The 24,395-nt window shown below is 45.4% G+C and overlaps 1 protein-coding gene across 1 annotated transcript in view; it reads left to right on the top strand.

Annotated features, from left to right (window-relative positions):
* Positions 1 to 24,395, top strand: part of CNTLN (centlein) — a 712,784-nt gene that overhangs the window by 185,632 nt on the left and 502,757 nt on the right. The window contains exon 8 of the mRNA XM_082272784.1: positions 22,777 to 22,939. Within this exon, the coding sequence (XP_082128910.1) occupies positions 22,777 to 22,939 (163 nt within the window). The remainder of the gene's footprint in view (positions 1 to 22,776; positions 22,940 to 24,395) is intronic.

The raw sequence follows: 24,395 nt of genomic DNA, 5'->3' as shown, positions 1-24,395 counted from the left end.
TAGCTCAGGAGTAGGTTGGGCTGTTCCTGTGCTGGGGCTCTTAGTCTCAGCTTCTTTTCTCTTTTTGATTTTATTTGAAGTGTTTTCTCTTTCTTTTACTTAGCTGTTTATTTCAGCGTTAGTTTAGTTTCTTCTGATGAAGATGATCGTGCGGAGCTGGGTCTCAGTCTGGCCACCCTGGATCCCAGGGCTCAGGGCCAGGGGCTTCCCAGCCTGCCATCGAGCGTTCAGCTTAGGTTTTGCCCTGGCACATTGAACGACCCATCCCTGTTCGCTGCAGGGATGCTATCGGTGAGGTGGCTACCTCACTGGACGCCATTGCGGTTTCGCACCGCAGTTCCGCTGCGTCATGCTTGCGACACTCCCTGTCCTCAGTGCAGCGGTTTTGGTCGCTGGAGCAGGCTCCCCACGCCATCCAGACTGGTAAATGTAATTCTATGTGGGGACCTGTCTATTTGGGTGTCAGTCTGGGACTGTTTGACCCTGCATGTCTGTGTGGCTGCTGTGCTCCCTGTCAGTTCCTGTGTGGACTTGCTGCCTGTGTGTGGGCTGTGAAGGGGGGGGCTCTCCCACTCTGCTGGGTGTCATAGTGAAGCAGTCAGATTTTAGGCATGCTGTGCGGTGATCGCTGCGGCGATCCGCCATTTTTTTGAGGCAAAATCATGGTGGCAGGTCCTGTGAGGTACTGTACGGCGTTTTTGGCGCCAAACGCTGCCATTTTGAGCGGCGATCGATCAGGCCACATGTCGGCGCCATGTTCCATTTGCCCAGGAATTCCTCAGCCGAGCGGCCATGTTTGTGTAGCCTTGCATAGGCTTCATAGGGGCGGTCAGTCTTGCATCACTTCCTTTTGCTCTGGGACGGCGATCGGTGCAGCAGCCTGTGTGTTCTCTCCAGGTTTTTATATTTCCTTTTTCCTGTATTCCTTGCCCAGTTTCTTGTCCCTGTGGGGGGCGGTGTATTCAGTGGGTGCGGTGGGCTACGCTCGCCGCGATCTTAAAGGGGCAGTACCCCTTTATTACTTATTTTGCTGGGGCATGGATTCTCAGGATTGCAAGTTTCCTCCCACCTTGGTGGGGGGCCAAGGGGCTGCTGCTTCCCCCGAGGGGGCTGATCTGGCCACTATTGTGGCAAACTTGGCTGCTCAAGTGTAGATGCTGGTGGCTGATCGATCCACAAAACGGCCCAGGGTGTCTATTTCCTCTGATTCAGAGGGCGATGGGGCTGCTATGGCTGGAGTGCCCTTCTCAGGGTCTCACTCATCCCTAGACCTTGTGGGGTCTGACGGGGAGGCTGAGGTGGAAGGGGTTGATAATTCTCCCCCTGGCTCGTCTGAAGAGCTTGCACTCATGGATGAGTTGGTTGCTTCTATCAAACAAACGCTGCATTTGCAGGATGAACCATGTCCTCCTGCTTTGATGTCCTCTTATGGGACGCAAAGGAAACGCAAAACATCGCAGGTTTTTCCTTGCTCTACGGAATTTCGGCGCGCGGTTGATGGAGCAATGGCGAAATTTAAAGAAGCCTTTTGCTGTGCCGAGTAGGTTCAAGCTGCGTTATCCCTTTACACCAGCTACTGATGAGCGTTGGTGTGTGCCGCCTCAGGTGGATCACACGGTGGCGATTTTGAATAAATCAACTGCGATCCCTGCTGAGGATACCCCGGTGTTCCGGGACCCGACGGACAGGAGGTTGGAATCTCTGGCCCGTCATGCTTATACGGTTGCTGGCTTTATGCTGAAGCCTATTTTTGCTTCCATTATGGCAGCCCAGGCTATTGCGGATTGGACGCAGGTGCTCAGGCGCACTCTGGTGGCTGACTCTGCCCCGCCGACAACTTTGGCTATGGTGGATCAGATTCATCAGGGTGTCATGTATTTGTGTGATGCGGACTTGGATTTAGTCCCTTTGGCTGCGCGTCTGTCTAGTGTGGCGGTCTTGAACCGTCGCCTGATATGGCTGAAATGTTGGTCTGTTGACCAATCTTCCCGCAAGACTTTAGCTAATTTGCCCTACGCGGGACCTCGCCTTTTTGGCGAATCTTTGGATACCCTGATAAAGGGTATTTCTGGGGGCAAGAGCACTCTTGCCCCAATCTCACAAGAATAAGTTTGTTCGTGGTAAGAAGAATGCCTCGTTTAGGCCCTCTCAGGGGTTCTTTCGTGCCTTTCGGTCGCACTATAAGGGTAAGCCCTTCAAAGGCCAAGGCTCCCAGAAGAAGCCGTGGATGGGTAAGCAGAAGTCCGGCCAGTCCGGATCCGCTGCCCATAACAATGCGGCCTGAAGGGGCGCCCTCACCCGTTTCTGGGGTGGGGGGACGTTTGCTCGGTTTTCTTCGACCCTGGCTGGACCGCGTTCGGGACAGGTGGGTTCAGGAAATCATTCGATCTGGATACAAGATCGGGTTTCTCTCGGCCGGCGGGCAGATTTTCCCCCCTCAAACCTTCAGCTGACTCCGGAGCGCTTGCAGGATCTGCACCTGGCGGTGCGGGACCTGCGGGCCCAGGGAGTGGTGGTTCCGGTGCCTCATCGGGACAGATTTCGGGGGTTCTATTCCAATCTGTTCACTGTGCCCAGAAAGGAGGGCAAGGTTCGTCTGATTCTGGACTTGAAAGCTCTGAACCGCTTTGTGCGGGTTTGCAAGTTCCGCATGGAATCCCTGCGATCAGTGGTGGCTGCCCTGGTTCCGGGGGAATTCATGGCCTCCATCGACTTGAAGGATGCATACCTTCACATCCCCATTTTCGAGGGTCACCAGAGGTACCTTCGATTTGCCATTGCGGAGGATCATTATCAATTCGTGGCGTTGCCCTTTGGTCTCGCTTAGGCTCAGCGGGTTTTCACCAAGGTGCTTGCGCCGGTTCTGGCCTTATTGAGGGCCCAGGGCATTTCTGTCCTGGAGTATCTGGACGATATCCTGATTCGGTCCGTGACCAGTCAGGGCCTGGTGAACGACCTGTCCATCACGATGCAGACTCTGCAGGAATTCGGCTGGACGATAAATTTTCCGAAGTCAACATTGTGTCCGTCGGTTCGTCTTCCCTACCTGGGGATGATTCTGGACTCTGTTCAAGCGAAGGTCTTCCTGCCGGAAGACAAGCTTCGGACACTTAGTGCGAAGTCAGGTCCCTCAGGGACAATCAGTGCTCGTCCCTCCGGACGTGTTTGAGGTGTCTGGGATTGATGGTTTCGGCCTTCGAGGCGATTCCCTTCGCCCACTTTCACACACGGGAGCTTCAGGCGGAGGTCCTGGCCAAGTGGGACAGGCGTCCGCAATCTCTGGATCTGCGGCTTTCATTGAGCCATCTCACCCGAAGGGGTCTTTTGTGGTGGCTCCAGTCCCCGGCGGTGTCGGGGGGGCAAGTCCTTTCGTCCTTTGTCGTGGACGGTGATCACCACGGATGCCAGCCTGTCGGGCTGGGGTGGTGTTCTGGGCGTTCTGTCCGCCCAGGGAACTTGGTCGGAGGAGGAATCCTCCCTTCCGATCAACATTCTGGAAATGCGAGCGATAAATCTCTGTCTTCTGCGTTGGACGGACAGGCTTCAGGGCCGTCCAGTTCGGGTACAGACGGACAATGCCACAGCGTTGGCCTACATCAACCACCAAGGGGGCACCAGGAGTGCCCGGGCGGCTCGGGAAGTAGCCGACATTCTGTCTTGGGCCGAGACACACGTCAGCGGCGATATCTGCAGTTCACATTCCGGGGGTGGAGAACTGGCAGGCGGATTATCTGAGCCGCCAGACCCTGGACCAGGGAGAATGGTCCCTTCACCCGGATGTCTTCCAGATGTTGTGCGCGAAGTGGGGGTTCCCAGATGTGGACCTGTTCGCGTCTCATCTAAACAACAAGGTGGAAAGGTTCGTGGCAAGGACGCGCGATCCTCCGGCAGACACCTCAGACGCGTTAGTGGTGCCCTGGCATCGGTATCGCCTGATGTATGCCTTTCCACCGATTCAGCTGCTGTCCAGGCTCCTTCTCTGGTTGGCCTCGGAACCGCACACAGTGATTCTGGTGGCACCGGACTGGCCTCGCCGGTCTTGGTATGCAGACCTCGTGAATCTGGCGGTCAACGCTCCGTGGCGTCTGCCACTTCGAGAAGATCTCCTGTCTCAAGGACCGATATTCCATCCTGCTTTACAGTCGCTGGCTTTAACGGCCTGGCTGTTGAAAGCCAGGTCCTGAAGGATAGGGGTCTTTCCCCTGAGGTCATTCCCACTTTGATCAAGGCTAGGAAGGCCTCTTCGGGGAAAATTTACTACCGTACTTGGAAGGCTTACTTTGCCTGGTGCGAGTCCAGGGGGTATTCCCCTCGCTCGTACTCGGTGTCGAGAGTGTTGGCTTTCCTTCAAACGGGCGTGGACCAGCGTTTGGCGTTGGCCACGATTAAGGGTCAGATTTCTGCGCTGGCCGTTCTCTTTTAACGCCCTGTGGCGTCTAACTCTTTGGTTAGCACCTTTGTTCAAGGGGTGCGACATTTGGAGCCTTTGCCTCCATGGGATTTGAACCTTGTTCTGTTCGTGTTGCAACATGCTCCTTTTGAAAATATCAGGGAGATCTCGTTGTCTCTGTTGTCCAAGAAGGTTGCCTTCTTGGTGGCGATCACTTCGGCTCGCAGGGTGTCGGAGCTGGCGGCCTTGTCCTGCAAATCTCCATATTTGGTGATTCACTTGAATAAGGTGGTCTTGCGACCTAACCCGTCTTTTCTTCCGAAGAGGATCTCGGAATTTCACCTCAATGAGGATATTGTTCTGCCTTCGCTTTGCGCGAAGCCTAAGCATCCGAAGGAGGTGGCTTTGCATTCTTTGGATGTTGTTAGGGCGATCAGGGTTTACCTGTCATCGACTAAATCCTTTCGCAAGTCGGATTCTCTCTTTGTCCTTCCTGAGGGACCTCGGAAGGGCATGGCGGCGTCGGCTGCGACCATCGCCAAATGGATCAGACAGACCATTGTGCAAGCCTATGCTTTGAAGGGGAAGGTTCCTCCTTTTCCTGTGAAGGCGCACTCTACTAGGTCTCTGAATACGTCTTGGGCCTATCGTCATCAGGCTTCTGTGGCCCAGGTGTGTAAGGCGGCGACTTGGTCGTCCGTTCACACCTCCTCAAAATTTTACAGAGTGGATGTTCAGGCATCGGCAGATGCTTCCTTTGGCCGTAAAGTTCTTAGTGCGGCAGTGCCTTAGGGTCCCTTGTTTGGGCCCTTGGCTGTTGGGGTGTTTTTACCCCTAGGTTACTTGTTTTTTCCTGGGTTGTTGCTCCTGTTGAGCACGTTTTCCTGTTGCCCAGTTGGTTCTCTTACTTTGGTAAGGTTCCTTTCTCTGATGTGGGTACTGCGTTGCTTTAGGCGCGGCTGCTTTTTTCCCACCCCTCATGTCTACACTGCTATGGGACGTCCCCATTAGTGACGAATATGAAGAGGCGGCGACTGTCGGAGGACGTAAGAGAAAACTGAATTTTTGTAAAATCTTACCTGTAAAATTCCTTTCTCTGAGTCCTCCGACAGTCGCCGCCCCCGCCCCTCTTTTGGGGTTTGTTTATGTACTCTACTGCTATGCTACTGAAACTGAGTTGGAAATGCAGGAAGCAGGGAGGTATGGACTGAGGGGACCACCCCCTGGGGGTGGGATATGCTAAAAGCTTTGATATTAATATATTCTGTTGCCTAGCTACTCCTACGGAGCAAAGGTCAATAACCCCATTAGTGACGAATATGAAGAGGCGGCGACTGTTTAACCACGCCTATGGGGCTGTCCCTGCAGGCATAACCCCACACACTCTGCTATCAGCAATCAGTTTGTTTCTGCCTAGTTTTAGGAATAGGACCTAGCTCCCTTTTGGGAGTTCGGTCTTAGATTGTGTTTGTATTTGTTATTTTCACAAGTTAGTTCCTGAAGGACCGAGATCCAGAGGATCTACAGGCAACAGCCGGCTGTGGTTTCGCACTGGATAATTTAGATCCTTAAGGTCTCCCAGCCTGGCCAGCGAGCGTGAGCAGGTTATTATCCAGAACTAGGCCTCGCCATGACAGTGCCCCAATGGAGGGGATGAGCCTGCGTGTGGACCTGGGACGTGATGACCTGGAGTCGCAGCATCCCCCTGGCTCACAGCACCCCCATCCTGGGTGAGAGGTGAGCTGTTTCAGAGTGGCGCCCACCTGGTATGGTGAGTAGATTGTCCCCCCAAAACCGCTGGCTGTCTCGGGTGGACGTGTGCCCCCTCCCTGGAATAGTCGGACCCATGGGCTCCCTTGGTTCCCCGGGCCTCTCGGAGGACTATACCTGTATACCCCTCAGCCCTCCCCTGGCAGGTTTTTACCTTGAGGGGCGGTAATATTGCGGCCGTTGTGGCGCTGCATTGGTGGGGGTGGCTTGTCCTGATGGGGTCCCTGTTGAGGGACCTTCTGATGCCTACTTTTTTCAGGACCCCTTTTGGGGGTCCTGGAGACCGCATAGCGTGCCATCTTGCTGTGGATCATGCTGTTTCTGTTCCTATTGTATTGCATGGGCAGCCATTTTCTATAGTTCCCCAATATGAATGCATTGAGCGGACATTTTCCTGAGGTCCACAGGCTGGACAGGCGTGCGGCGTGGCTTTTAATTATAGAGGCAGAGTTTGTTCTTCCTCTTCCTGTGCAGTTCAGGGTCACTTTTGTTTTGCATAGAACGGGCTGGCAGTCTCCTGAGTGGTCTGGTTACATTTTTCTGGGGTTCCCTGTAGTTTATTCCTCATCCACTCTGCTATTAGCTGATATTAGGGATTGAGAGCCCGCTGTGATAGCGGTGAGATCAAGTTTTTGGTGATTTTTAAAGAGCTACTGCTCCTATTTTAAAATCAGTGTAACATGGAGTCTCAGGATAAATTTCACCTGCAGACTCCCCTGGGAGTGAATACAGAACCCTCTGGGTCACAGTCCCAGCCTGATCTCAGTGTTTTTGCAAAGCCTTATGTCCAAGGTAGATTTTGTCATTTCAAGTGTTGCCAGCCGCAAACGCCCGCTATTACCTCAATGCTTAAGGTCCAGCCATCACTCCATGTTTGTAGTGGTAGCTCTTGATGTGAGTCTTTTAGACCCCATTCACACTGGGGCGACGCTACTTGCCGGGGCGACCTCACAGGTCGCGGTGCGCAGCTCGCACCGCGACCTCGGAGCGGCCGGCACGGACTTCATATCATTGAAGTCAATGCAGGTCACTCCAGGTCGCCCCAAAGAAGCTCCAGACCCTTTTTCTAAGTCGGAGCGACCTGTGTCGCTCCTATTAGAACGGGTCCACAGCTACTCTATGGCAGGCGACCTGTCAGGCAACCAGGTCGCCTGACAGGTCGCCCCAGTGTGAACGGAGTCTACTATTTGTTTTTTCTGTATGTACACTGTACTGGCTTGTCAGTGTAATAGCATTGTTTTAATAAAATCGCAACTTTTATTTCGTACTACACCATGAGCCTCTTCTTTTTATTTGAACTCTCTCATGTGATGTGATAAGGTGTCAACTCTGCTGGAGGGTGTTCTTGTGGTTTGATGTCATCACTAACCCAGGCTTCCCAAGACTATGATGTTTATTGACACATACCCTATTGCTGTCATATAATATAGACAGCATTTGGCTCTGGTGAGTTTAAAATTCACTTAAACGGTGGGGGATACAGCTGCACGTGTGATCTGTTAAGATTTGCACTGGGACACTTTCAATAAACACTTGAATGAATCTTTCATTGAACTTTATTAATTGTTTTTATTTCATAACCTATTAATGGGACACTTCATATATTATATGCACTATAATTTATTTGCACTTTATTTTATTTGAGCGCTGCAATTTATTGTATTTTTGATGTTTTAGTGTATGTATATTTTGCACTCTTTTTGCTAGCAGATTTTCACTTATTCCATAAGCGCTGATTCACATTTTTTGTTGCAAATGCCCTCTGCCTTTGTCTCGATCGGCAGTGTCCTCGGACTCCGAGGCAGGTATGGCGGCCACAGACGTAGTCCACCCTGAGGAGTCGGTGTCTTCGCATTCTGATGGTGAAGAGGACCTGTCCTCTTCAGCCGCCTCGCGGAAACGCGCATTGGTGGAAGCCCTTATAGTTTCCGTGTGGGAAACTTTAAAATTGGTTGATGACTCTACAGCGCCGGGTACGCAGGTTTCTTTTGACTCCCGCAAATCCCATAAATCGGGATAGGTTTTCCCTTGTCCAGAATTGTTTCATAATATTGCGGATGAACAATGGCGGCGCATTAAGCACATGCTGGTGGTGCCTAAGCGCTTTGCACACCGGTACCCCTTTGCGGAGGCAGTGTCCACTAGGTGGACTGTACCACCGAAGGTGGATCACCCAGTGTCCCAGTTAAATAAAGCGACTCTCGTACCGGAGGAAGAGTCTCCAACTTTTGCGGACCCCATGGATAGATGGGGGGGGAGTCTTTGTCCCTACACATGATAGCGGGTTTCATTTTAAAGACTACCTTCGTGAACATTCTGGTGGCGCAGACGGCTTCTGAATGGGTGAAGTAATTTAATAGTAACTTGGACACTGAACGAGCGGCTCCCCCTGTGGTGCTGGAACTAATGGGCCAGTTGGCTCAAGTCCTGGTGTTCATGTGTGATACATCCCTGGATTCAGCTCCGTTAGTGGCCAGGGCGTCGGCAGTGGGGATTACTAGGCGCATGGTGTGGCTAAAAAGCTGGTCTTCTGACCAGGCCTCCAAAAAGGCCTTGGCTCATCTTCTCTTTACAGGAGAGAGGCTGTTTGGATCCTCTCTGTATGAGCTGATAAAAGGTATCGCAGGGGGTAAGAGTACTCTTCTTCCCCAATCCTCTAAGGGCAAGGCACCATGTCCTAGGCGGGGGCCTTCCTTTACTGCTCATAAATGTCTTTTTCGTGCCTTCGGGTCTCAAGAAAAAGGTAAATCGTTCAGGCCTTCTGGGTGTCCCAATAAACTGTGGTTGGTAAAACCTAAGACCGGCCAGTCTGGATCTGCAGACAAGTCCTCATCTGCATTAACGGGCGCCCTCACCCGCTTCTGGGGTGGAGGGACATCTTAGTTTCTTTCTGGAACCCTGGACCTCCTTAATTCAGGACAAATGGGTTCACAAATTGATTCGGTCAGGGTACAAGATCAAATTCCGTTGGACAGGTTCTTCCCGTCCAAACCTGTTCACCGTGCCCAGAAAAGAGGGCAAGGTGCGTCCAATCCTTGATCTCAAGGCCCTGAACCGCTTCATACGGGTACAGAAGTTTTGGATGGAATCCATCCACCCGGTAGTGGCGTCACTGCACCAGGGAGACTTTTTAGCCTCCATAGCTATCAAGGACGCATATCTACACATCCCTATTTACACTTGTCACCAGCGATTTCTTTGCTTTGCAGTAGCAGAGGAGCATTATCAATTGGTGGCATTACCCTTTGGTCTCGCCTCCACTCGCAGGGTGTTTACCAAGGTGCTAGTACCTGTGTTGGCATTGCTGCACCAACGGGGGATTGCGGTACTTGGGTACCTAGGCAATCTTCTGTTGAGAGCGGACTCCCATTCAGCCTTGATGGGTGACCTGACGATCACTGTAGAAACCCTGCAGGAGTTTGGTTGGAACCTCAATTTCAGGAAATCCGCCCTGATACCTTCCTTGAGACTGGATTATCTGGGCCAGACTCTGAATTCAGCTTTGGTGATGTTTGGCAAACAACCTGTCTTCACTGCGGACTTGCATGCAGACCCTGGGTCTGATGGTATCAACCTTTGAGGTGGTTCCGTTTGCTTAGTTCCATACCAGACCTTTTGCAAAGGGAGATTCTTGTAAAATGAGACAAGGATCCAAAGTCCTTGGATTCGTTGATTTGGTTGAGCCACAACAAAGTCTGGTCTGTTGTGAGTCGATTCAGTCTCCAGCACTATGCCGGGGCAAGTCCTTCCTCCCGTTGTTTTAGGCGGTGGTAACAACAGATGCCAGCCTGTCGGGTTGGGGCGGGTGCTGGGGAAGCTTTGTGCCCACGGTACCTGGACAGTGGAAGAGTCAAAACTACCGATAAACCTTTGTCTGAGCCATTGGATGACTTGTCTACAAGATTGTCCAGTTTGGATACAATTGGACAATGCCACGGCTGAGGCTTATATCAATCACCAGGGGGGCACCAAGAGTGTCTTGGCGGCAAAGGAAGTGGTCGAGAGTCTGGCCTGGCTGGAAAGGTTTGTTCCAGGTCTCTCTGTTGCACACATTCCAGGTGTGGAGAACTGATTACCTGAGTCGTCAGGTGTTGGATCAAGGGGAGTGGTCCCTACAGCCGGAGGTGTTTCATCTCTTGTTTGTTCGGTGGGGGACACCCGAGGTCGATCTGTTTGCTTCTGGCCTCAACAAGAAGGTTCAGCGGTTTGTGGGCAGGTCTAGGGATCCTCTGGCTGATGCCACAGACTCACTGGTGGCTCCTTGGGGTCGGTACCGACTGATTTATGCCTTCCCTTTGTTGAAACTCCTGCCGAGGCTTCTACGCAGGATAGAGGTGAAAGGCATTCGGGTCATTCTGGTGGCTCCAGACTGGCCTCGTCTTGGTACGCATACCTGGTAAGGTTGGTCGCCGACGCTCCTTGGAGACTTCCTCTCAGGGAAGATCTGCTGTCTCAAGGCCTGATCTTGCATCCCGCTTTACAGTCGCTTGCTTTAACGGTATGGCTGTTGAAAGCGCCAGGTGTTGAGGGATAGAGGCCTTTCTGACTCTGTGTTTCCTACCCTATTGAAGGCTAGGAAGTCGAATTCCAGGAAGATTTATCATTGTACGTATAAATCGTAAATTTCTTGGTGTGAATCTTTGAAGGTGCACCCTTGTTTGTTTTCGATCACTAGGGTTTTAGCCTTTCTACAGAAAGGAATTGAACAGTGGTTGGCTTTGAGCACTATCAAAGGCCAAGTGTCGACTTTGGCTATATATTTCCAACGCCCCTTAGCTACGCATGCCTTAATTCATACCTTCATACAGGGAGTGCGCCATATGGCTCCTCCAAGGCTGCCCCCGCTATCGCCGTGGCACCTTAATCTGGTATTATCTGTTCTTCAAAAGCCTCCTTTTGAGAACATTCAAGAGATTTCTTTGCTTTCATTGTCCCATAAGGTTGCCATTTTGGTGGCTATCACTTCTGCCCGCAGTGGTACACAGAGATAAAGTGATACTTCGACCTAATCAGTAGTTTCTTCCTAAGGTGGTTTCTGACTTTCATCTGAATGAAGACATTGTACTGTCTTCACTCTGTCCTAAGCCCAAGCATTCCAAGGAAATTGCCTTGCGTTTTTTGGATGTGGTTCGGGCGGTCAGGATTTACCTGGAGGCCACTGAGTCTTTTAGGAAGTTGGACGCTCTTTTTGTCCTTACTGAGGGACCTCGTAAAGGATTGGCTGCGTCTGATGTGACCATATCCAGATGGATCAGGCAGACGGTGGTTCGGGCTTATTCACTGAAGGGTCAGGTTCCTCATTTCCCAGTGAAGGCGTATTCTACAAGAGCGCCGAGTGCTTCATGGGCTTTTCGCCATCAAGCATCAGTGCTGCAAGTTTGCAAGGCGGCAACTTGGTCGTTTGTGCATACCTTCACAAAATTCTACACAGTAGATGTGGTGGCATCTTTGGATGCTTCCTTTGGTCGCAAGGTTTTGCAGGCTGCTGTTTAAAGAGAATCCTTTTTTGTTTCTCTTTGAGGGTGTATGTTTTTTTCAAGGTGAGCTCCTTGTTACCTGGTTGGCTAGGTTTAGCCTTTTGGGGAATTATGTCATTTTGCGTGGTCTTCCCACCCCTCATGATTATACTGCTTGGGGACATCCCATTGGTCTAAAGATGATGGAGCCGCGTCTGTCGACGAATGATAGAGAAAACTGGATTTTTGTAAGAACTTACTGTAAAATCCTTTTCTCTGAAGTTCATCGACAGACGTAGCACCCGCCCCTCTACTACTGAGTGAATGGGGTTTTTGTCTTTATAAACGCTGCTTGCAACTAAACTGATTGCTGATAGCAGAGTGTGCGGGGTTATGCCTGCAGGAACAGCCCCATAGGCATGGTTAAACTTTTTTCCTGCCTAGTGCCTGTTCCTGATAGTAGGAGCAAAACCCATTGGTCTAAAGATGATGGAGCTGCATCTGTCGATGAACGTCAGAGAAAAGGATTTTATGGTAAGTTCTTTTAAAAACCTGCTTTTTTTTTCCTTAATACTTATTTAATAGGTTCTATGAAAGCTATTATTCTTGAACATATAGCTAGCATGATTAGATACATTGTCCTGCTGTTTGGTTGCTCTTCTTTGTAGAATGTAATGACTGTTCTTTCAGATATAAAAAGACCTTGACCCATTAGTAAAATGGTCTGTAGCTGCATGAAATGTTAAAACATGCACAATATAATATTTAACTTACCAGCTCTATATTTTTTTTTTAAACCTAATACTTTCTTAATCACTTCCGTTTTTTTTTTTTTTTTTTTTTTTTAGGTTTTAGAAGAATGTTCGTTTTTCTGACAATATGCTTTTAATGCTACATACTGATTATATTTGCACTGAATCACACATTTCTTTTTAATGTGATTCAGACTTAATTATTCACACTCACAGATTAGTACAAGCATTAAACAAAACCTAGCAACAAAAGAAAAAAATTAAAATGTCCTGTTCACAAAGTTTACATATCGTTAGCTCTTAGTATTGTATATTAGTATTGTATATTGCCCCTTTGAGCGTCAATGACGGCTTGCAGTCTTTTGTGAAAGTTGTGAATGAAGCCCCTTTATTTTTTCATTGGTAAAACTGCCCGATTTTTCATGTAAAAAAACCTTGAGTTTCTGTAACTTCTTTGGTTGTCTAGCACAGACTTCAATTTTGAGATCTCACAAAAGTGGCTCAATTAATTTGGAGTAGGGAAATTGCATTGGCTACTCCAGAAACTTTAAATGTAGATATATAAATCAAAAAACAAAGTGGTGCACTGAAACTGACTGTTACCACCTAAAAAAAGCTTTTTTTTTTTTGTCCAAAAATTCTTCCTAGATGTTTCAGCTGGAAAGGAGCAAGAAGTCCTTTAATGTGGGATATAACAATATCCCACACTTACAGTGTAGTTAGTATAAAGGTAAGTGTACAGAATTCACAGTGAGATGGAGAAACAGTCATCTAGACACAGGATGTTCACAGACAGGAGATATACAGCAGTCTAGACACAGGATGTTCACAGAGAGTAGAAAGCACAGCCATTCGGAGATTCCGTGCATTCAGAGATTCTGTGCAACTGTTGGACTGGAGGTTTCAGCATTAATGCCCCTGTTGGATAATGGAGATGCAAAGAAATGAAGAAATGCAGTGCAGAACCTAGATGGAACCCCCACTGTGTTTCTTTTGTTGCCTGCAATCACTTATTCATATACACTTCTGTGGCCCTTCCGCAGAACTAGTCTTTTACGGGGAAAGAAAATGTAACTTCTCAGTCAACAGTTCATAGTGCCTGCAGTTTTTTATGCACTCCAGTCCTTGTGTCTTATTGCATTGGGGAATTATGGCTTTGTTTCCACCTGAATGTCTTTAGTTATTAAATGAAGTCCTTTTAATGTACAGTATTTCCTATCTGTTACACTCGTATGTTACTATGCTGACTTTTGCAATGATGTGAGATTTGGAGGTAATTTCCCACATCTACGACAACCTCTTTTGTTTATTAGTGTTGTTCCTTGCTCAGTTGTATTCCCTGCACACAGCTGTTTTTATTTTGGTTATACATTTTGGGTCAATAACACATTAGGGGCTTATGTATAAAACATTTGTTGTACGAATGTGGTAAATAGCACCACAGTCAGAAGGAACAGCTGCCATATTTTCTCTAATAAGTGTAGTTCCTTTATTATCGGTGCCAATTATTTGCCATAATGTTTTTTTTTTTCCCCCTCTGAAATACCTCCATCAGGAAAAAAAATGCAATATGGTCACTAGATGTCACCAATGATATAAGAAATACACATATGAGAAAAAATACGGTGAATGTTCGTTCTGACTTTCGCAAAGTTGGCCACATTTGTACAGTGAATATTTTGTATGTAGACTCCATTGTGTCATTGATTAGCCTCTGTTTAAAATATTTGCTTACTTAGGCACTAAGTCAATTTTTTTTAAGTTTTGACTACTTTCTAAAGAAAAGAAAATATAAGGCTAAGTCTACACATGAAATTTTTAGTCACTCAACAAAGATATTCAGATCTTTTGAGATCAAGCTTTGTTTGTATCACATTGCTTAAGATCAATCTCCCTCCATTGTATAATGCTGCAGTTTAATTGTGAAGCAGAAACCATTAGCGATTAATCTCTTTTCTTTTTCTCCAATGACTTAAATGGGAGTAGGGGAATAATCTCTTAATATTGCTAATGTAGGAGATTCCTCTCATTCAAGTATAACTAATCTCATGAGATTAATCTCCTAACAATTTCCGAACAATATCCTGCAGTAGCACACAAGAATAATTTTTGCACTTGGAGATTTTCTCTTGTCTCTAGGATTAAAAACTGCTTGTGAAGTCCTAATTTAGGACTTTGAATCTGGAATGTATTTCCCTAGTTAAAACTGAAAGTTCAGTTGGGTTTTAATTTGACTGGAATGGGAAATTTAACAATTTAGAATCGCTACACAGAGGAACTTAAAGTGGATGTAAACCCGATTCATGAAATTTCACCTCCGCACATATATCTGTAGTGTTTACTTATCTCTCTGCAAAGCCCTGAGACCCATGTATTTCTGCTGCTTCGTTCCTCTGTTATCAGCATGAAAACTTCCGACAAGTTCTCACATAGTCAGCTTGAAAAAAGACACAGGTCTTTCTAGTTCAACCAATAAAACAAAACAAAAAAAAATACAATCCCATATACACAGTTCTATAACCAAAGTTAATCCAGAAAAAGGCGAAAAACCCCAGCAAAGCATTAACCAATTTGCTCCAGCAGGGGATAACATTCCTTCCTGATCCCCTGAGAGGCGATCAGATATTCCCTGGATCAACTTTACCTATAAATGTGAGTACCCAGTTATATTACGTTTGTTTAGGAAAGTATCAAGGCCTTTTTTAAAGTAATCTACTGAGCTGGCCAGAACCACCTATGTAGGGAGTCTATTCCACATGTTCACAGCTCTTACTGTGAAGAAACCTTTCCGTATTTGGAGATGAAATCTCTTTTCCTCTAGGTGTAAAGAGTGCCTCCTTGTCCTCTGTGTTGACCTTAAAGTGATTAACTCCACACCAAGTTCACTATATGGACCTCTTATGTATTTGTACATGTTGATCATATCCCCCCTTAATCTCCTTTTCGCAAGAGAGAATAAATTCAGTTCCTCCTTTCTATCCTCATAGCTTAGCTCCTCAATGCCTCTTATTAGTTTGTTTGCCCTTCTCTGCACTTTGAAAAAGCTCTCCGACATGGGAGATACAGTAAAGGCAGCTGAAAATGTGTGTCAGGGAGGTTACTATAAATAGATTAGCAGAGAGCCGATCTATTCACAGCAAAGCTCTGCAAGTATCTTCGTTCCTCTGCCTATGTGGAGGGGGGGGGGTGAGCCTTTCCTCCAATCCGCTGTCACACCCTGTATGCCAAGACTCCCCTACCACTGCTGAAAGAGGAAGTAAAAATGCTAATGCAATGTTTGCTTTCTAAAGAATATAGAACGCTAAGGACAGCAGATATACATGTAAAACTTACGTAGGGAGACTTGTTTAAACTCTGTGTATCATCTGAGGCTGTTCACTTCACTGGGCATAGGAGAGGGTTTACATCCACTTAAAGGCTAAGTTCATCTTTGGAACATGATACATGTTCCACTCTTATTAAGTTTCTTGTCCCCACACCCGCTGTCATTTTATAAAAACATCGGGGCTACACGGGGCTTAATAAACAACAAGTACTGGCTGGGTATGGGCTGAAAGCTGAAGGATATGTTTGCATTTACCCACAATGCACCCGTGATCTACTGATCACGGCTGCAATGCTTTTCAGGCTACTGCAGGAATAAAAATAATGCACATTTTTGTTTTCTGCAAAAATATGTGCATCTACTCATTTTTCTATAAAGGTGAACTTATCCTTTTTTAAAGTGTATATAAACACTAAAAATTAACCTCCTTAAATTGCTCCCTTGTTATTTCTGTTCAATAAATGCAAAATGCTCTCCCGTCCCCCCGGGGGCATGCAGCGCGGTGTTTGGGGATGCGGCGTGTCCGTTGGCACACAGCCCATCCCCGATCGGTGTAAAGAGACATTAAAAAAATGGCTCTTAACCATGTGACCGGCTGTGTCCAATCACAGCCAGCCACATGCACTTTCCTCGAGCACTCCGCTCCGCGCACCGATCGGAGATGGAGAGTGTCACTCGAACTCAGTCCATCCCCGATCAGGGTAAAGAGCCTATGAAACTGGCTCTTTACCACGTGACTGGCTTTGTCCAATCACAGCCGGTCCCAGAGTGTCAACAGAAACCAGGGTAACTAGCTGTTACCGTGTTCTCCTCCTCACACACCGATCCTGTGTGAGGAGGAGATTGCTAGTTACTGATTACAGTCCACACCAAAACACACTGATTGTCCCCCCCCCAAAAAAGAGTACCTGTCACTAGTCCATCAAAGTACCCGAGTACCTGTCACCAGCCCATCAGGTACTCTGATGACAGGTACTCAGGTACTCTGATGGGCTGATGACAGGTACTCGGGTACTCTGATGGGCTGATGACAGGTACTCGGGTACCCTGATGACAGTTATTCGGGTACTCTGATGACAGGTATTCGGGTACTCTGATGACAGGTATTCGGGTACTCTGATGACAGGTATCCAGTTACTCTGATGACAGATACTTGGGTACTCTGATGACAGGTACTCCGAGTACCTGTCATCAGGGTACCCGAGTACCTGTCATCAGAGTTACCCGAGTACCTGTCTCCAGCCCAGAGTTACCCGAGTACCTGTCTCCAGCCCAGAGTGCCCGAGTACCTGTCTCCAGCCCAGAGTGCCCGAGTACCTGTCTCCAGCCCAGAGTGCCCGAGTACCTGTCTCCAGCCCAGAGTGCCCGAGTACCTGTCTCCAGCCCAGAGTGCCCTAGTACCTGTCTCCAGCCCAGAGTGCCCAAGTACCGGTCTCCAGCCAATCCGAGAACCCAAATACCTCTCTGCAGCCCATCAGAGTACCCGAGAACATGTCATCAGGGTACCCAAGTACCTGTCACCGGCCCATCAGAGTACCCGAGTATCTGAGTACCTGTCTCCAGCCCATCATGGTATCTGAGTACCTATCTGCAGCCAAATAAAGTACCTGCCTCCTGCCCATCAAAGTATCCGGGTACCTGTCTCCAGCCCATCAGAGTACTCGAATACCTCTCTGCAACCTATCATAGTACCCAAGAACCTCTCTGTAGCCCATCAGAGTACCCAAATATCTGTCTCCAGCCCAGAGTACCCAAGTACCTCATCAGAGTACCCGAGTACCTATCTGCAGCCCATGCCTCCTAGATTATGTGTTGGGGTGTTTGCTTTCCAAAATGGGGTCATTTTGTGGGGGTTTCCATTGTCCTGGTGCTCCAGGGCCTTCAAAAATGTGATAGGTTTTAATTAAATTATATGTGTAAATTATGCTCCTAGAACACCTGACGGTGCTCCTTGCATGTTGGGTCTCTGTATGTGACTATGCTGTTGCAAAGTCTCACATATGTGGTATCGCCATACTCAGGATGAGTAGTAGAATGTATTTTGGGGTGTAATTTTTGCTATGTACACGCTATGCGTTAGAAATATCTTATAAATATACAACTTTGTCAAAAAAAAAAATACGTTTTCATTTTCTTTCCACATTTTCCAAAAACTTGTGGAAAAAAAAATGACATTGTCAAAAGACAAATTTTTCCTCATAGAATATACACTATACACTGGGTGGTGGCTTTCCAAAATGGGGTCATTTTGTGGGCAATTCCACTGTGTTGGTGCTCCAGGGCCTTCAGAAGTGTGATAGTTCATTAGGAAATAATGTGTAATTTATGCTCCTAGAACACCTGACGGTGCTCCTTGCATGTTGGGCCTCTGTATGCGGCCAGGCTGTGTAAAAGTCTCACACGTGGTATTGCCATACTCAGGAGGAGTATGCATATACTGTGTGTGAGAAATATCTTGTTATTTTGACAATTTTGTGAGAAAAAAAAAACATTTCTTAATTTTCCCGAGAATTGTGAGAAAAAAATTACAACTTCAAAAAACTCACCATGCCTCTTACTAAATATCCTGGAATGTCTACTTTCCAAAAAGGGGTCATTTGGGGGGTATGTGTACTGTCCTGAAATTTCAGGGCCTCAAGAAATTAGATAGGCTGTTGGTACATCAGGCGTGATCAATTTTTCAATGATTGGCACCATAGCTTGTAGACTCTATAACTTTCACACAGACTAAATAATATCCACTAATTTGGGTTATTTTACCAAAGATGTGTAGTAATATCAATTTTGGCTCAAATTTATGAAAAAAAAATTACTTACCGTATTTGCAAAATGTTATGATAAAAACTAAAACAAAATGTTTTTTTTTTCAAAATTTTCGCTCTTTTTTTCACTTGCATCGCAAAAAATAAAAAACCCAGTGGTGATTTAAATACTAACAAAAGAAAGCTCTATTTGTGTGAAATAAATGATAAAAAATTTGATTGGGTACAGCGTTGCATGACTGAGTAATTATCATTCAAAGTGTGAGAGCGCTGAAATCTGAAAATTGGTCTGGGCAGGAAGTGGTTAATACAGCACATAACATTAAGTACCCCTTCAGCATGCAAGTTAGTTTGCTGTATTTAAACAAGAAATTTAGGCTTTTATATAATTTTTTTTTTTTTTAATTTTTTACGTTTTCCCAACTCTTCAGTATATCAACCACTTGGAAAGTGGTAAAAGTCATTGCGTGCAATGCAAAATTCCCAGCAAAGAGGGTCCACAGAATCCAGGCACCAATATATATTTAGAAGATAAAATTGTAAAATAATAGGAACTTGCAGGCTGCACCGTAGCCTCATGTAACAAAGGGGTGGGGATGCTGGTGGTATTATTGACTTAATATGTTCAGTGTCTTTATGGCAGTATGTCAATCAATCCATACTGCAGGCCTATAGACATACTTAACTTAAAACCAAAAGCTTCTCTGTGGAATTTACTTACACATACTTTTAATTATCTTACAATTGTAAATGCAAAATACATAGGCCAGTCTTGCAAGTTATGTTAAAATCCAAATGAAGTCACAAACAGATATGCATTAAAAAAGATAGGACATGAGGTTAAATTTCCCCAATGAAGGCAAGGACAGTAATCAAAACCTTCTAGATAATCTTACTCTTCTCTATGTGCAACCTCAGATGCAAATGTCTAGGGGGAACCATTAGCATCTGAAGTCCATATGGCTTGTATGGCTGAACTGCACATGTGCAGTAGATCAGAGGCACAGGGGGTTGCATATGATGTATTAGGTGCCTCTGCTCTAGTGCACATGTACAGAACATGACACAAAGAAATAAATAGACTGTCGTCTTGCGAAATGTTGATAGATAGTCCTTTTATGAAGTTCTTTGGGCTTGGTGCTTCACATGTGCATTAGATCAGTGATGCCTAGAACAAGTTAAAAAGAAAATACTGCCTAGCATTGTTCCAACTGCCAATTGCAATGGGTTGCACAATCTACATTTGAGTTTTGTCTGGCTGTATACTTTTATGATGGGGTTTGGAATCTTTACAGTATTTTTGCTGCATCGTTTGATTAACCTTTAAAGAAACACTGTCCTCTTGTCCATACAAAGACATAGATATGTGTTTCTGCGAAAGGGCATCCACCAACCCCAATATGCTTAGCAACAACTTGCTCTTCTGCAACCAGCACGGAGCTCAGCTGTGACAGTGCTCGATTCTAGCAATTGGCTGAAGTGTTGGAATGATCAAATGGTAACAGGTCACATGCTCCTCCATACTCAGGAGTGACAAATATTATCTCCAGCTGTGTAGGAGCAAGGAGCCACACAGGAGCGCAGATAAGGTGGGTATGTATGAAAGTTGGACATTGCCCTTTGCAGAGAAACTCATTCTCCCCCATGGGCAGCAGTGACGGTGTCTCTTTTAACTTGCCTAAGCAAATCAGCAAAACATGCAGTTGGTTGAGGGCTGCCTTAACTTTTGCAAACCGATGTAATACATCAGCATGTAATTCAACTCACAGCATTTACTCTAATCTGAAATATTTATTTTTGAGTAAAGTGGTTATTAACCTATAAATAACATATCTCTAGCTATCCACACGATTTTCAGAAACCCTATGATTATACATCTTGTAAAGTTTTAGGTATACCTAAGTTTATCAACGGCTCTTTTTCCCCTACTTAAGAAACCAGTCTTTTTTTCCGTCCACGTCTCACTTTCAACCATTTATCAGCTGGTAAGGTACCAGGACTCAGGACATATCCATTTGTCTCTAATGGTATTTAATGATTTCACAGATACGGTTTCCCCACTGTGTATTGACGTTTGGTGACATTTTTTGCAGGTCAATGGACCTGGTAAAAGAAGAGTGGAAATCAAGCTCTAAGTGTAATGTGTCAAATGCCTTACTCTTTTAACCTTTCCTGAGAAGATTTGTCTCTTAAGTGCACTTTTTGCGGACATCATGTAAAGATTAGGAGATTGTTAAAAGTGCAATATATATATATTTATATATACTAAATATTTGACTTGCTGCCTGCTAACCAGCAGGTATCTCTTTTTATGTTAAAAAAAAAAAAAACACTTATTCATGTATTGTAAACAAGACAAATTTACTGCAGAATGTGGTAGGTTAATGCTATCTAAAATGGAAAGTTCAGCTGGCATTTATCCAACGTTAACAGGAGTTTAGTAAGCATTTAAAGGGCTTAGTATAGTGGCTTGCTAAATATATGCTGATGCTTGCTAAATACTTAGGCTACGACCAGTGCTCTTATTGGAATTTGTATTCAGCATGCCAAAACAGGAGCTAAAGGGTGTTCAGAGAGCTTGAAGAAAGCTTCTTTATGCTTCAACACCTTGTAAATGGTTGTTGAATTGGATGCTTACTATATTAACATTAACTTAGTGAAAGTCTAATGATCTTTGTGTTTGGTATTTAAAGGGTAACTCCTCTAATAGCACTAATCGCAAATACAATTTTTTTTTCAAAATGCTACACAAGTCATAATGTAATGTTATTAAAAGTACCTTTCATTTTCAATCTGCAGCCCTGTAGATTTCTGTAAAAGCAATGCAATATGGCAACCTGGAGACGTTCTGTACACAGATGATATACACCCCAGAAATGTAAATTCCTGTTTGCGTGATTGGATTACTGATTTTCCCAGGAGTCTGCACCAAGTCAGATTTTAGGCATCCTCTGCAGCTGAAATGTAATTTTTGGTGAAATACTCCCAAAGGGAAATCATGTATAAAGGTTTTCAGACCTTGCCAGTGTCCTCATTAGAGCCATGCAATTGCAGCAGTTGATTGATAATTATTAAGTCACTCCCATTCACATTCAGTTTACACATGGGCACTGACAAACAAAAAACGATTTCTTCAGAGTAACAAAACAAAGGAATCTGCAAAAAAGTTTGTTAAAATCCTTGCAATGTGCATAGATCATCCAGAGGGGATTGTTTTATTTCTCAACAACAGTGGAGGTTCTCTGTCAGCTGGTCATATAAAGTAACATTTTTCTTGAGTCCTGCAGGCTGAACAAGAGAAATCATATATTCATCCATTCACCGCTAAGCAGTGTGGGTGGATGATTCTCCCCTGCCAGCTATTGTATTCTGACAGGCGGCACTCATGGCTGTCAGAATACCAAAACTGTGACAGCAGCTGATTGGACTCTCTTTATGGAGACATCAAAGGTCTTTTAGATCCATGATTTCTCCTCTGTGTCTGTCAGAAACAGATCTGGCCTGACCTGCACCTGAGCCAGCTCAAGGAATAGAGTAGCAGACACACACCGGAAGAGAATGTAACACTGCTAAGGAGAGTGTGTGAGGAGGGTGCAGCACTAGGGAGGAGAGCAGAGACAGGTGCCACATGAGCCATAAAAGTATGAAGTTGTCAATATTCAAGAACCCTTCAGTACCACTATGGACATGAAATGGAATTGAGGATAGAGTGGTCGGTAATGCCATGTACTTCATCTTAGGGTTTACTTTTTTTTTTTTTAAAACCTAAAAATTGTTCAGAAATTGAAATTTGCAACTTTTTTGGAAGAAGCTTTGAAAGATAAAAAGAAAGAAAGACAAAACTGAAGGGAAAATGCCCCAAGAACAAGCAGGAACTGAAGACAGTTGCAGTAGAGGCCTGGCAGAGCATCACCAGGGAGGAAACCCAGCGTCTGGTGATGTCAGACTTCAGGCTGCAATTGACTGCAAAGGATTTGCAACCAAGTATTAAAAAGTGAAAGTTTGTTTTATGATTGTTAATCTGTCCCATTACTTTTGGTCCCTTAAAAAGTGGGAGGCACATATACAAACTGTTGTAATTCCTACACCTTTCACCTGATTTGGATGTAAATACCCTCAAATTAAAGCTGAAAGTCTGCAGTTAAAGCACATCTTGTTTCATTTCAAATCCATTGTGGTGGTGTATAGAGCCGAAAAGATTAGAATTGTGTTAATGTCCCAATATTTATGGACCTTACTGTACATAGAATACATTGAATGTGTATTTAATGAAAGCTCACACGTTTTACCTTCTGTTATGTTTTTGTTTTGTTGGGTACAGGAAAGAATTACAGGAACTTCAGAAACTTTACAAACAAAGCAATGAGCATGCAGCACAACAATCTGAGCTTATACAGCAACTTCAGGCACTCAATGTGGACACACAGAAAGTACTAAGAAGCCAAGAGGATGCTCACACTACTGAGACCATCTCATATCAGAAAGTATGTTTTACATTCATTGTCTCCTGTTTGACACTGAAATGTGGGATACTTTAGCACAGTATGCTTTGTGGTCCTTGCATTTCATAAGAAATATAGGAAACACAAACTGCTGCAGCTCTTCTCCCAGATCTTGGGAAATCTTTAACTTATACAAAAAGAAAACAAGCAGAGGGTGCTGTCTAAATTTAGTAAGAAATGTTTTAAAAAACATAATAAAAGACTATTGGCTACTCACATGAAGCAAGCAACTGTTGCACTCTGTAAAGCTAAGGCTGGATGATCTCCACTCTGTTCAGCCTGGAAAGCCTGAAAGGGCAGAGCTGTTAGAGGATTCGCAATAAAGTCTGATGTAGACCAAGGTGCCATATCCCCAATATATAAGATACAATCACAGAAGTCAGAAACATTTGATTTTTAGACTCCATTCACACTAGCGCGACTTTTCAGGCGACTTGGTCGCCTGACAAGTCGCGGTCGGTCGCCCGCCATTGAATAGTACAGGACCCGTTCTAATAGGAGCGACACAAGTCGCTCCGACTTAGAAAAAGGGTCCTGTACTACTTTGGGGCGACTGGAGGCGACTTGCATTGACTTCAATTATATGAAGTCCGTGCAAGTCGCGCTGAGGTCTGTGCACCGCGACTTCACAGGTCACCCCACCAAGTCGTGTTGCCGCAGTCTGAACGGGGTCTTAGGCACCAAAAAGAAAACACAAATAAAAAACAAATAAATATATTTTGAATGTGTCCAATTGTTACCGATTGAGTCTGTCACATTTCAATTTTAAAGAATCTTTATCAGGGAAAGATGGGTGGTAGATCTGTAATAGAAGTGCCAATATCAATAAACATTCTCAAATGTACCGTACCTCAAGTGTTTAACCTTTAATGAACATGCAACAGTGACTTACATTACCAACCAGCTAGTTACAAATGGTCAGCCAGAAAAAAATGTCCATAAGCTGTCGGTGACCCCCCATAATGGACAGTCAGAAGCGCCAGGAATTCCTCCTTAACATACAAATAGATATACAGTATGTAAATAAATATTTATAAAATTATCAGTTATTTAGGTAAATGTTAATATGATCTGAATATAAAAAGTGTGAGGGTCTTACCCAAATATCAAAATGGAGGAGAGAAAATGAAAAGCAAGGCTGGAGTTGACTCCGGTATAACCATTCATATATCAGGGAAATAGCAAACATTAGGTCTACAAGGAGCAAGTAAACTTACCGTAGATTGTGCCCTCTGCTTTGTTTTCATTTTGTGTCAGTTGGAGATTTCACAGGATCTTTGACTATGCTCTCCTATATTTGTGACAGTTTCTCATGAAACATAACCTGGCAGGTATGCCAATGTGCCCAAACAAACAATATGGGAAATGTGAGTGTACAACTGGGATCCAGAGGTTCCTTTGGTTAAAACAAAAAAAAAAAATATGTGATTACCAAAGA

The sequence above is a fragment of the Pelophylax lessonae genome, assembly GCF_965119305.1.
Source record: "Pelophylax lessonae genome assembly, chromosome: 1".
Classification (NCBI taxonomy): Eukaryota; Metazoa; Chordata; class Amphibia; order Anura; family Ranidae; genus Pelophylax; species Pelophylax lessonae.
This window is presented reverse-complemented; position numbering and strand designations above follow the sequence as displayed.